Source organism: Ambystoma mexicanum, chromosome 2p (assembly GCF_040938575.1).
Source record: "Ambystoma mexicanum isolate Mex_15411 chromosome 2p, UKY_AmexF1_1, whole genome shotgun sequence".
Taxonomy (NCBI): domain Eukaryota; kingdom Metazoa; phylum Chordata; class Amphibia; order Caudata; family Ambystomatidae; genus Ambystoma; species Ambystoma mexicanum.
This window is the reverse complement of record NC_090923.1, coordinates 227,771,922-227,786,113: the sequence shown is the minus strand read 5'-3', so window position 1 is coordinate 227,786,113 and position 14,192 is coordinate 227,771,922. Positions and strand designations below refer to the sequence as shown.

Genomic DNA, 14,192 nt, shown 5'->3' with positions numbered 1-14,192 from the left:
TATATACATCCCTGATCACTTATTGAACTAGTCTTAGTTAAAACACCACTTATTTTCAGACAGAGGTGAGTGCTTAACCTAAGCTGGCACTCCAATAAGTTAATTAAAACGGGAGGGAAAAAGGCAGAATTAGGAACATACACAATACCAACACTCTAGGAGAACCAGAGCAAGTCAGAAAAGGCAGAATCTACTGAGGAGCAAGAAAGTCATAGGCCAGGCCCACTCTTGAAGAGAGCAAGGCGGAATGTGTCCAAGATCACACAGTTGAATAGTACTTTTAAAGGGTCGTTGCAAAGAGTTCAAAAAGGGTTGTCTCAAGTCAGGAAAAGTTAGTTAGTAGGTCCCAAATCACCCCAGGATAGAAAGTCAAGGGTTTATGGGACACCTTGAACAGTCTGTTGCAAGGGAGACCAGGCGAGACTCAGTACCTGAAGTGGTGAGAAAGCTCCAGCGGGGGCAGTTGTTCCAGGCAGCGGGTGCAAGTCGGTGCTTCGTCCAGGGGAAGAGGAGATCTCGACGTGGAGGAAAGCTGGAGGTCGTTGCACTGCCAGGGAAGAAACCAGCCGCAGAGTTTATCGGTTAAAAGGTACTACCCTTTTATTTGCGGTAGTGGTGAAGCGTGGCTATCCGGCCGTTGGGGTGCTTGGCACGGGCGATTCGACCACGAGACGATCCAGGAAGGCGAAAAAGAGGGCGAACTGGTTATCCCCACCAGCTCAGAGGAAGAAGACTCTCCGGGATGAAGATCTTCTCTGTCGTTGGGAAGTGGTGAGACGGTTCAGCAGGGCTCCACCGGTGGTGTTGTCGTTGCAGGTCGGCTCAGCTTCTCCCTCTTCGGATTCTTTGGTCCTGTGGCGACTTCTGAAGTTCCAGTCCCCAAAGCCCTGCTTTTATGCAGAAAACCCCCATTCATCAGTCCTAGCTGTCACTCAAACATGCTAAGTGGTGAGCCGGGCGGCTCACCACTGGGCCAATCACACAAGAGTGTGACTTGAGTTGCCGAGGCAACTCAGTCCAGGGTGCCTAAACCCCCCTCCCACACATCCTGTAGACCCAGACAGAGTGGCACCACTTTTGGAGGCTTCTGTGGAGAAGCCTGCCATAAAGTGGAACAAAGGGCTCGACTTGGGTTGGAGTTAAAGAGGCGAACACAAACGCCATTTTAAAACCGAGTCCTGGCAAAAAGACCCAACCGGGGAATAAATATTAAATAAATAACCCGGCGGTATCTTTAACATTGCACCAAAAAGTGGTGCGTTTAAAATGAATGGGAAAATCCCATAGGAAATATTCCGGTGGAATATTTCGCGTGGTAACCACTGCCACCAGCCAGAAACTCGACGAGGGGGGACTGCACAGTGCCCCCTCGAAAAACAGATCCAGGGGCAATCTAATTACCCCTACCAGTACTTCCACAATATGATGGTTTGTACTGGTTCTGTTCCCAATTTAAGACTAGTAAAGGCAATGGTGACTTTACATGCCCTGTGAGACAGTAGTCAGTCCCAGGGTATGGATATTGGTGGTCACTATGACACCCCTGTGGTACTGCACTGAGAGTGCTGTGTAACACACTTACGAAAAATACATGTAACCCTATGGAGTACAAGACCCCATAGTCCATTAAACACCTTACAAAGTCAAAGGATATCTCAAATCATGTCTAAGAGTGGGAGAAAAAGAGTCTCACTCTTAGGAGAAAAAAATAAACCCCAAAAATCCAGCAAAGCTGCTGGGGGACTCACTAGGTTTGGGAAATTAGCCTTAACAGAGAATTCTCCCTAACATCACTCACTGTCACCGGTTGACAAACTGACCGCTGCCTGGCCATACGAGAGCCCATTCCACCAGAGCGATCGCTGCCACGACAGCGTTCCTGTCTGGTGTGCCCCTGCTCGACATCTGATGGGCTGCTACGTGAAGGTCTACGCATACCTTCACAAGATTCTACTTCGTTGACAGGGATTTCAGAGAGGAGTCCAAGGTCGGCCAAGCAGTGCTGTGCAACCTGTTCGCTTGAAAGTGAGCCTGGTCCGGAGGTAAGAATAATTGCTGCTTTTGAGCCTTGCCACCTCCCATGGTTGTGGATGTATTTACTGCTATGTATTATTTATTTATGAGCATGTGAATCCATGCCAGACCCAATGCTGGAGAAGTAACAAGTTAATTACCTGTAACTGTTGTTCTCCAGCATGGGTCTGGCATGGATTCACATGTGAACCCTCTCTCCTGACCCTCTGCGGCGGCTCTTGGTCATACTGCCACTTTACATGCTACCAAATGTTAAGATGGCTGCCAGAGGAGGGGCTTAGGAAGAGGGCAGACATTGACTGGGGGCAGAGTGACCCAGAGCTCATTGATTGAGTTATTGGAGAAAGATAGTTTGAAAGTGAAATTCTTTTACTGAGGATTCCCGGCCTGTCGACTGGGATTATTCATGAGCATGTGAATCCATGCCAGACCCATGCTGGAGAACAACAGTTACAGGTAAGTAACTTGTTCCTTCAGTTCTATGCTGTCCTTGTTTTGAGGTCTGCCTCTGTAAGGACTTGCTTTCTCTTGTTCTCCCTTTATTCTACAGGCTCTCCACCACTCCTAGGGCCTTTCTACTGGATTACCCCTCTTGTTCTCTTCTGATGCTGGCCTTTGTACCTAACCTTATTATCGAATGGCTTTCACTGCCTTTTTCTAGAATGTTCGAATGTTTGGAAAATGACAATTGGCAACACCCTGGGTTCCTCCTAGTACACACACTTATAGTTTCTCTGCGTTTCATATTCGTTCTTATGTTTCATTTCATATTTAGTCTGTAGTCTCTGTTGCCTTCCCCTATCTCGTTCAACGCTGGTACCTTAATTCCCTGGGTTTCGGTTGCAGTGTCTTGCGTCAAGACTGAGAGGCTTTGTTCCATTTCTGACGTTGTCTTCCTGATTTCTGCAGCAGAGTCGCTCCAAGCGTCTGGTCAACCTTGGCTGTTCAGTGCCGCTCATCCGGTGGAAGATTTAGCTTCTCTCGCTCCTGTTTGTTTCGGCGTCGTTCACAGGGCCCCAGGTCCACCAAGTATATCCCGTGGTCACACGACTAAAATGGAATCCGCCCTGCCTGCACATTCGCCCCTGCTTGCAACATGCGTCTTCCTAAATTGTCGGCTGGCGTGCTTTCCTTTGCTGACAATCTCGTCATCTGCGGTTCCTCAATGCTCCGCCCCGCCAAGGCTTAGCACCATCAGAGGTGCTTCCCCTGTGTATGGCTCTCATCTCTCTCTCTCAATCGATTAGTCTGTTACTTGTATGTCAGAATGCAAATGGGCGTTCTGTTTAGCGTCAGATTTCGTAGTTGATCCAGCATTGCCTGAAGTCAATAGGAAAGAAGATGTTTGATTTGGTATAGAAGGTATTCCCAATATTTTTGCTGGTATAGGGAGTTCTTCAAGGGAATGAGTCATTGTCTTCTAGAGGAGAGTCGCTCGCCATGAGGTCCCACTTGCCCCAACCCCTAGGGAGGGTCTTGCGGAGCAGGCTCACGCAAACATTACTGCTTGAAATCCCTTTCATGCCTGGACGTATGGTTTGGCAGGGCGGTCCTCCTGAATTTTCTGGTCCAGGTGGCTTCCTCTGCTCTCCTCCCTCCTCCAGGTCCATGTACTACTCTGGGAGTCTATCATAGATGAGGAATCTGTGGGAGGAAGTAACCCATTTGAAGAACAAATAACTTCCCTCTCGATATTATTCTTTCTGATGTTCCTCCCATGGATTCCTCCTCACCGTCCCTACATGCCCTTCTTTGCGGATAGCCATTAAACAATCGATTCAGTGGTTCATCAGCCTCAAATTGCTAGAGGAAAAGTGTGGAATTGAGGTCACAGGGTGCAGCACCTCAATGTGTACTGTCCCAGATTGCATGTCAGACACAGGGTGCATAGAGATGCTGTGCGGAGCAGATGTGCATCCGTGCTGGCCCCCACCCTCCCAGTGGTGAAACTATTTCCGAAGATCAGCTGCTGAGAGGATATCTTTTAGGAATGCATGGAAGGAACATCCGTCAGAAAGAACATTACTATGGTAGATTATTAGTTTATATCTGCTGCTCTGCTGAAACAGAAGTTATTTTATAACAGGTGCAGATGCAGCACAGTTGCAGTTAACTTTTCTCCTGTCATGTGGACTCTAAATCTCACCTCTTTCTAGGGCCTGGCTCCAGCTCCCCAACACTGTGCCGGAGTGAGATGACTCTCGCGGATGTCCAGTGTCACCTGGATAAGGAGGGTGCATCAGACTTGGTCATTGATTTGATTATGAATGCCTCCACTGACCGAGTGTTTCATGAGAGCATCTTACTGGCTATTGCTCTGCTGGAAGGGGGAAATACATCCATACAGGTAATGACATAAATACATTTGTGTTTTAACAATGCAAATATTAGGGTGCTAATATTTCTTTACCATCTATTGTTTGTTCCGGCCCATCATGGATGTGCAAACCCCAGTGAGGTTTGGGGTTCCACATCTTTGCAATACTGGACAAGGCTTATGTGAGGTAGATCTAAACCAGACGGTAGCTAAGCAATGTAATTAAAGTCTAGTACAAGGTATCTGAATGCCAGTTGTGCCTTTTTATGTATTTGTGAAAACATAGTACAGCTAGTTTTATATGCATGTATTCAAAAGCAGATGCCATGATAGACCATTATGGATGACTTATTAGCTAAGTGTCTTGCAGGCACAATGGTTGGTGCTCTTGGAGTGGCTTCAACCTACGGTGGTGCACTTTATCACATGAAGGACCTTTCCAAGGTTTCACACAATCTGTTGCAGGATTCTGCTTGTACAAGGCAGTCCTTCCTTGAGTCAATTTGAAAGAGTTCATTAAGATGTTACAGTGAAAGGGGATGTTTCCTTGCACTGTACCCATGCCATATCTAGGATGCTATACTGTTATTTTAAGTTCTGTTTTGCTGATAACGGATTTCAGACTTGAGACAGAAGCATTGTTCTGCCAAAGCACTACACAGTTACCCTGTGACTAGAGTTACATTAAAAAAGTTGTTAGGAAGGGAATACTTTCTTGTAGGCCAAATGTACACTGTTAGACTATTGCATTGTGGTGGACAGATTTATCTGGCATATGTTGCTTTTACATTGACACAATTCAGATTTTATTGTACATGTAGAACAATACAGATTGTACCAACTGACCATATGCCATATATAGACAGTGGAAAACCAAAGGTATGCCCCTAGTGTCTGTAATCAGTGGGTTAATGTGTGGTAAGTAATGCTAGTTCATCTGCCATATGTTGTTTTTCAAAGATGTGTTCCCCGAACTCACGGCATACTAATAGATATTTCCAAACCGATAGTACACATTTTTGATGTGGAATAGTCACAAACCATATGTTTTAATAATATATGTATATTCCAAGTATATGGAGTGCATTTTTACTTGTTAACGCAGTCTCCTAATACGCTACACTATTGCACATTACCCATATTACATGGGCGGTCGGTACGGTCCTGGGCATAGCAACATGGCCACCTGGGAAACCTCGGTCGAAGCCAGGAAAGCGTTCGTATGGCAACAGTTATAAACAATGGCCACACAGCCTTGGGCTTCTTGTGAAACCGCACGGACAGGATTGCCGTAGTACGCCACCTGGGGAACACTCGGCCGTAAGTTCAAACACTTTATTGCTGTAAATTTCCTACACGCACACCGTTTTAATGATTTTCTAGCATAACAAGGCGAGGCTTTGCATGGTCCCCTCACGCACACGTATGCAGTTGAGTATTTAACAAAAAAGCCTTTAGTGCCATAGAGCCGGCGTCTGGAGACAGAGCTGGGTCTTAAAGTCAGACAAGTATCGCATTAACAGGCATTATTGGCTGAAGTGGAACCTTGCACTAGCCATTTGTTTTTTCGAGTAGTCGAGGTGTAGATGCATAGCTCGCACAAGGTGAAAAACGCAGGTAAAAGGTGCACAGTCAATTTCACTTTGTGGTTCTGAATCATGTTGTCTCAGAGGGATGTTTTACATATGCCCCACTCCGATACAGACTGCTATTTAGATCCAATGGCCATTTTAATTTAGACATATGTCTCTCTCGATTTGTTTACGGAATACCACACAAGTAATGGCCAGTACTTCCCATTTGGGATCATCAGTTTTTAATAGGATCTCTTTTTAATGCCAATATTTATGAGACAAAATAGGGGTAGAAGTTGCACTGATTTAAATTAACTCTTTACCCATAGGGAGATCCTTGATAGAAAGAGGAATCCAGAAATTGACACAAAGCAGAAACATCCAAGTGATTATTAATATAGGAATCATGACAGACAAATTAAGTGACATAGATATGAGTGGGATATGATATGGAATATCTCACATCGTTATTATTGTCAAACTGGAATAGAATGGAATTGTGAAACTGGAATAGAAAGAAATGAATAGACCGCTTCTGACGAAGGGATTTTTTTCCCGAAATGCGTAGAGCATGACACGAGGGATTGAACAATCATAACATCTGGCTATATATATATATGCAAAATAATCTTTGTTCCAAAATATTCTTGCAATTAATGCAATTCTGGATATTGGAGAGTTCAAAATCAAAGTTTTCTTTGAAAAATAGGCCTGTGTAAATGAATTTGTTACTATTACCACCCTGTTTTTTTTTTAAAAAAAAAAAAAGAATAAGATAAAGTTAACTTTTCTCTTTTAACAAAAATTGAATCTCTGGGATTTTGTGAATTGTTGAATAACTGAAAAGAAAAAGATATTGTTTGGTTCACAATACAAACAGGATGTGCAGGGGACGGGAGTGTTCCACAAGTGTGTGGACATCTGTTGATTCTCTAGTTGACCACACATCATAGTGTCAGGGTTGTTTGTCTCCCTTGCACCCCACCACATTCCGTAAGTAGTAAGAAAGAAAGAATAGAAACACAAGGTGTGCTCCTAGACACTAAGAAATTAAGACATGTTTTATGTTTGTCATGAGATGCATGTACTATGATCGATTTGAATTGTGCATAACAATAAGAAAAAAAATATTACCCTGTATGCACGAAGAAAATACAAAGGTGTTGTGCATTTCGAATGATAAATTTGTACTGTAACTAGAGTTCTGTCTAGAACTGGAGATCTGAGGGATGGATAGCTGTTCACTTTGCTTCTGTAATACATGTATCTTCCCCACTTGTAAGGGAAAACCCCTGTGAACAAAACAATTCACGGGCAACCCCTTATTTTGTTTATAACCCCTTAATAGACTTTAAGTTAACCACAACACAAACAGGTTGAATTTTAAGTAAAAAAACACATAAGATTTCTTTGCACATTAAAAGAGAGGAAACTTTAAAAACACTGTGATACGTTGATTTATCACAATGCTCTTTTCTCCCAGCAATCCCCCACCCCAAGGCATCAGTTATATATGACCCCTTAGTTTGAAGGCAAGGTACAGGGATTGGGCATATGACGGGAAATTCGTTTGAACTTTTTATTTGAAAGACAAGGCTTGGGAAATGAAGTCAATGATAAATCATTTGGGGAACACATTCAAATGAAATGCTGCACTTTGGGATTCTGATTTGGGAATAAATGGGTACATTTGTTTTGCACACACTACATTCACTTGAAAGGCAGAATTTTAGGGATTCTTATTTTGGGATTAAGGACACCCCTCTTTGTAAGGAGGTCGGGGGTTACAGGAAAATAGGGTCACTCAATTACTTAGACTATAATAGCTCTAACACACTGAGTATAACATTTGTTTGTTTCAAATTGTAACAAAAATCAGCCCGTGATCTTTTCTATATGGGAATTTACTGAATTAACTTTAATTAAATATGCTAAGGGTCTACACAGTCTCACCCCTCACCTACAATTAAATGGAATGGATTAAGGCATGTAGTTCCCAACAGATGCATAGGTTTGGGCTAATATCGACTTACATAGGATGTCTCTATTCTCAGCTCAGGAGTCCATCCAGATTTTAGGACCATCTTTTGGTAAGCAGCTCACACCTCAGGCCTCTATTCACAGCAAGGTCTCTCCAGCCACCGGCCTCTCTGAGATAGGGCTCCCAGGTGTCTAATCAAATGTCTCCAGCAAGTGTCACAGGGTCTCCTTTTCTCTCTCCTTCTAGTTAGGCCTTGGTTTAGCATTGTTCCCCTGGCAAGGTGGTACCCAAACGGTTTTGGCAGCTCTCCCAGTCTCTTTTTCTCCTTCTGTTCCCCTTCAGATTGCTAACTAATCTTATATAGTTCTGATAACACTTGCACATGAATGTTTCCACCTTACGGATTGGACATCACTTTCTCTCCCTCCCACTAGTCTACCCACTGCAAGCTGTTAGGGCATGGAGTTTCGAGGTTTGTATTATGGATAATGAGGGAGGAGAAAAATGTATCATTTCAAAATTAATTTTTTACATTTGTTTCCTCAAAATCTCACCACATGGCACCTACCTCTGCTTTTCAGATAACTGCATAAACATATATATATATATATATTTGAATTCAGCAATTTATGACAAATCGGGGAAATACTAATTTTACTTTGGCATAACCTTTCTGGGAAGAGCTGTCATTTTTTCTTGTTTACTCCTGAGATGAAGGGAGGTAACAATACCAAATTTCACAAAACGCACACTAATTTATCTTTTTATCAGCTCCCCAAGTTTCGGATTCTTCTGATTTATTAGGAGTATCACAACCCCATTTTCACCTCCAACTCAACGTACACACAGGGTATATAGTTAATATTTACATAGAACTGACAGGCTTTCTGTTATCTTTAATATGAGTCCTGAATGAGCTCATTGCAACGCACAGTTCTCCTGTTATTAATGAAAATGTGTCCCATGTTATTTGGATTGCAAGACATTAATATAGAAGCCTCAGTTTCATATTTCAGGAAATCCAAACAGTTTCAATGCTCACAAATCACATGACTTGAATAGCTGCTTATCAGCAATGTCTTCTTCTACACAGTCTTTGAAGATCCATTAGTGGCTTTGCAAGGCACTTTATTGGGGTTATGCCAGTCCAAGAGGACAATTCTGTTGGCCTATCTTATCTGAACTTTCCACAATTTTGATCTCTTTGTATTTCTTTTGCATTTCAACCTGAAAACCAGAGTTCCTTGGTGGGCCCAGCCCAAAGGTCTTGAGGTCAAAGTTTCAGAGGTACAGATCTTTCAGTTCAGTGGGGAAAACAAGCTTCATACATAATTGTAACAGGATAGCATTTTAAATTGAAAAGATGTGTTTTTCACATGACATTTTGTGTCGCATCTGGGTCTGTAGTCCATAAGTCGTCTTACTTTAATAACATGGTTAAAAAGATATGAGTCTCACTTTCAGTATTATTCACCCATAGGCCAACATTTACGATGGAAAACCAATGTTTGAATGGATTGTGTCCTCCAACGTATTCCACATCTTTGACATGTAATGTCCACAGCTGTGCACTTCGGGAACTTTTTCGGCAGAGGGCATCCTGTGTCGATGTCATTGGGTCGATGGCCCTCGAAGGCCTCCTTCAAGGGCGATGTCACCGGATGTTATAAATAGGACGCACGGCGACTGTAGCCTCAGTTCCGTTTTTTCCGCAAACGTGTTTGCTTCGAGAACTCGGCACGACTCGTGTGTTTCATCGTTGAGATGTCTTTTTCTTCGACCCCTCCGACTCTGCGGTCTGGCTTCAAGACCTGCAGGGACTCCAAGTCGAAAATGTCGATCACCGACCCGCATCACATTTGTTTGTGGTGCTTGGGCGAGAGTCACAACACTGACAACTGTTCTAAATGCCAGTCGATGACTGCCAAAGCATTGCGGGAGCGTAAGGGGAGGCTCCAGGTAGGTAGGGGTTCTAAGCCCTGTTCTTCTAAATCAAAAACCAAAGGGGTGTCCACCGACAATTCAAGGGGTGACTCTCCGCGTCGGGAGGAGGCCCGGGGTTCTCGATCCCAGAGTGGTTCCCACCATTCTTCTTCCTTGTCGTGGCGTTCTTGGAAGCTTGGTCACCGGTTGCCTTCCCCGTCGTCTTCAGAGGATGGTGCTGTGAGGAAAATGGCATGCCCGACGAAGTCCTCGATTCCGGAGGAATGGGCTGCTTTTAAGGAGCAAATGTTAGTGATCTTTCAATCGCAGGGCACGGTTCCGGTCGCGCCTTCTAACGAAGCCGGCAAGGAGCGGTCTCGTACTGTGGCTTGCACACCTTAGGGCTCAGGTCCGTGACGCGACTCACAACGGGAACCTTCGAGGTCCTGTTCGGACAAGGCTTCCAGGTCTCAGTCCTCGTCTCCAGCGAGACCGCTGCAACCTGCTAACGCTTTGCTGTTTTATCAGCCCATGGCGCCGTCGGCACCAGTGTCGACGCCGAAGCCTTCGGCGCACACGACGCAGAGGTTGTCGACGCATTCGGCGTCATAGCCTTCAGCGCCCTTGATGCCTTTGGGTATTTTTGCCTGCAATTTGCCATTAGAGTACCCTGAATTGGTGGATCCTCCAAGGAAGACTACGGTGAAGTCTGGGAGTCCAGTATTGGACTCCAGGCCCTCTTCTGTCCCCAGGCCAGGGTTTCAACTCCCTCTGCACCAGGGCTCAAGTCCTAAAAATTAAAGTGGGGGCGGGGGGTTCATCAACAAACGCAGTGGGATGTGACGTTGCCCGAAAATAGCATATCAAGGTAAAATATGCACATTTCATTAAATTGGCTTTGTATACCCACCCAAATTGAATAGGACAAATGGCATTTGCCTTTCATAAAATCAACACACACACACAAAATCAAGAGAGAATATTTTCTTCTAATAGTATTTTTGAAAACTTTAAAAAGTGTGCATGTTTTAAACTCCAAGAACCAATAGAAATGTTTTCCCTGGGACTTGCAGTACCGAAATGGTACATTTCACCTTTAGTTGTTTGTTACTTTTCATCAGATTATCTAGTGCAGTGGTGAAGTGTCCCACCTGTAAACTTGACGGCTGTGGTTCGATCCTGAGGTTGGCTTTAATTCATGAATTCAAAGAGGACATTCACTGTTTCTCATTTTAGCTGAGGGGGACTGAGTCCACCCTCTGAATAAAGTGGGTGGACTCCGTCCCCCTGCCTGTACCCTCGACTTGAGCCCTGCTCTGGACGACATATATGAAGAGGAAGAAAGGTCTGAATTTGGGGACCCTGGTGAACTGATGTAGCTCCAACCTTTTCCGGTGACAGTCAGTTGGAGGAGTTGAGGCAAACACTTCATGATGCCAGTGGGTTGGACACTTCTCCGAAAGTGGAATTTGGTAGGTCTGAGCCTGGGGCTCATGCGGAGTCTTCATACAGGCGGCTCATGGCTAGGGTCTCGGAGCATCTGGGTTGGTCCAGTCCTCCTGAAGACTTTGTGCAGGATGATCTAACAGACATTTTAGATCAAGGTCCGTCCTCTGACCCTGTGTTACTGTTTCATCTCACCTTACAGAAAAGGGTGGCAGCTGCTTGGCTGTCACCGGAATCTCTTCCAGCTGTTAATAAATCTTTGACAAAAAAGTACCACCCTTCCGTTAGTGACCCCAGCTATTTATCCACTCACCCCACTCCCGAGAGTTTGGTGGTTCAGGCAGCTATGGCCACCTCGAGGCAGGCAGTGTACCCTAACATCCCTCCTGATAGGGACGACAAACACTTCAACGGTTGGGCTCAGAAGGTATTTTCTCCGGGGAGCATGGCATTGAAATCGGCCACCTCCACTTGTGCTTTAGAAAGGTTCTCACACAATCTGTGGAACTGTTTTTCTTTAGCAGCTGAGCATATTCCCATGGGGGAAGAAAGTGATGGCTTCCTTGCTCTCGTGCAAGACGGCAAGAATGCCATGTGCAAATCCCTTCAGTCGGGTTTGGATACGGCTGACAGTGTTAGCCGGTCCATGGCTCTGAGCACCGTTATACGCAGATTTGTGTGGTTGTGGAAGTCGGGTTTTGCTCTGAATGTGCAAGCCCTTCTTCTGAAGATGCCCTTTGATGGCGCACGTTTGTTTGGCAACAAGGCTGACGCGAGGGGGGGGGGGTCAGGTTCTCCATTCAGAGGTCAAGACTCTCAACCTTCTGAAAAGTTGAGGTATAAGAATTGGGACCTCCCGGATGGCGTGATGGAGGTGTTGCATTCGGCCAGGTGGCCGGCAACAAATCCCTGTACCGTTGGCGTAGATTCTGCGACTGGTGCAGCGGTCACAATGTTGATCCTTTTCAGTGCTCCATTCCTATGATTTTGTCTTTCTTTCTTTCTTTGGCCCACAGGGACCTTCAAGTGGGTACCATTAAGGGTTACCAGGTGGCGCTGTCTATCTTTAAGCGCTCGTCTGAAGAATGTTCTTACTTTAAGATTCCTTTGATTTCTCAATTTCTTAAAGGACTGACTAATGTGTTCCCGCCGTCCCCTTTCCAGGTGCCGGTTTGGGATTTAAATTTGGTTTTGAAATTTCTCATGGGTGCTCCGTTTGAACCTTTGCACTCTTGTCCTTTTGAGGTTATTGTCCTTCAAGACTGTGTTCTTGGTTGCGGTTAGTTCCGCTCGCAGAGAGTGAATTGCAGGCACTTTCCTCTAAGCCACCATTTACTGTGTTTCACAAGGACAGGGTTGTACTGGGGGTACGTTCTTCCTTTCTACCCAAGGTAGTGTCTGAATTTCATTTGAGTCAGAAGGTAGTTCTCCCATCTTTCTATCCTCCACCTCATCCTGGTAAGGAAGAGGAGTGACTTAATCGGTTGGATCCTAGGAGAGCTCTGAGCTTTTACATTTCTAGGATGCCCAGGGTCAGAGTGGATGATCAACTCTTTGTATGATATGCTGGACACTGATTGGGCCAGGCTGTTAACAGACAGACCTGGTCCAAGTGAATTATCCTCACCATTACTGAATGTTACCGATTGTCGGGTAAGGACCCTCCTGAAGGGTTGCAAGCTCATTCCACTAGGGGCGTGGCTACTTACACCACCCTCCAGCGAGGTGTTCCTATTAGGAATATTTGTGATGCCGCTACTTGGGCTTCGCTTCACACCTTTGTTAAGCATTGCTCCCTGGATACAATCCATGCTCAGGATATGGCCTTTGGTCAGGCGGTTCTTTATTTAGCCATCTGATTGGATACCCTAAATTCTTTTCCTTCCTCCATTTTCTGGTACTGCTTTGGGAGTCTGTCAAATATGTGGAATACCTTGGAGGACACAATCCATTTGAAGAACAAGTTACTTACCAACTGGTAACGTTCTTTTGACTGGATGTTCCTCCAATGTATTCCAGATTGCCCTCCCAACCTGCCCCTCTGTAGAATTTCCTATGCGATTGCAGCTTACTGTTTCAGCAAGGCTATGTGCAGTCAATCAGGCATGAGAGTGGTGGAAAAAAAGTAAACTGATGCTATGGGCGCCATGCGTCCTATTTATAACATCCGGTGACGTCGCCCTCGACGGAGGCCTTCGAGGGACATTGACCCGACGTCATCGACGCAGGACGCCCTCTGCCGAAAAAGTTTCCGAAGTGCACAGCTGTGGAGATTACATGATGGGGAGCAGGTGCAATTGGCTTCACATTAGATTTCTGGATCGCAGTGTTGTGCCGCATTGAAGCCAGTGTAACATGCTAAGCGCTTGTCTCTTTAAGTGAAATTGTAGCTTTTCATATTTTATGAAAACAGCATTTTCAGCCACAACTGTCTTTTGAAATGTATTGGGCACATCCAGCAGTTTTCAGTTCTCATGCACATTTTCCTTCACTTGAGCACCTGTCCATTTCGTTGAAGTTGAAAGAGCCCATTTTTGTTCATTAACTAGGCCTTGTATTGGAAAACGATGTTTTGGACGGGCCTGCATATTCCAATGGGGCTCAACATCAAGCAGGTCACAATAGGAAACTTGCATGGCTTTTAAGATGGATTTCTGAACTCTGACCTGATAGGCAGAGTTTCAGGAGTCCAGCCTAGTTTCTTGGAACAGGGTAACCTTCAAGGTACTGTACTGGAAGGTACATTGTACACTTGTTACATGTTGCAGAAAAGTTGCAAATAGGGCATTTGTCCCATCGATGTGGGAGACGACAAGGGCCTGCTCTAAGTTCCGTAAATCCTGCGGGGGGATGACGGGTTTGATTTTTTGAAGGCCAGAGATTCTTGTCGTGTTAATTGGGGTGCAGGGTTAAGTAT

The 14,192-nt window shown here is 45.0% G+C and overlaps 1 protein-coding gene across 7 annotated transcripts in view; it reads left to right on the top strand.

The window, feature by feature from the left end:
* Positions 1–14,192, top strand: part of ITPR1 (inositol 1,4,5-trisphosphate receptor type 1) — a 3,145,915-nt gene that overhangs the window by 1,926,497 nt on the left and 1,205,226 nt on the right. For all 7 annotated transcript variants that reach the window (XM_069643506.1, XM_069643503.1, XM_069643505.1 and 4 more), the window contains one exon: positions 4,191–4,381. In XM_069643506.1, coding sequence (XP_069499607.1) covers positions 4,191–4,381 — 191 coding nt within the window. The remainder of the gene's footprint in view (positions 1–4,190; positions 4,382–14,192) is intronic.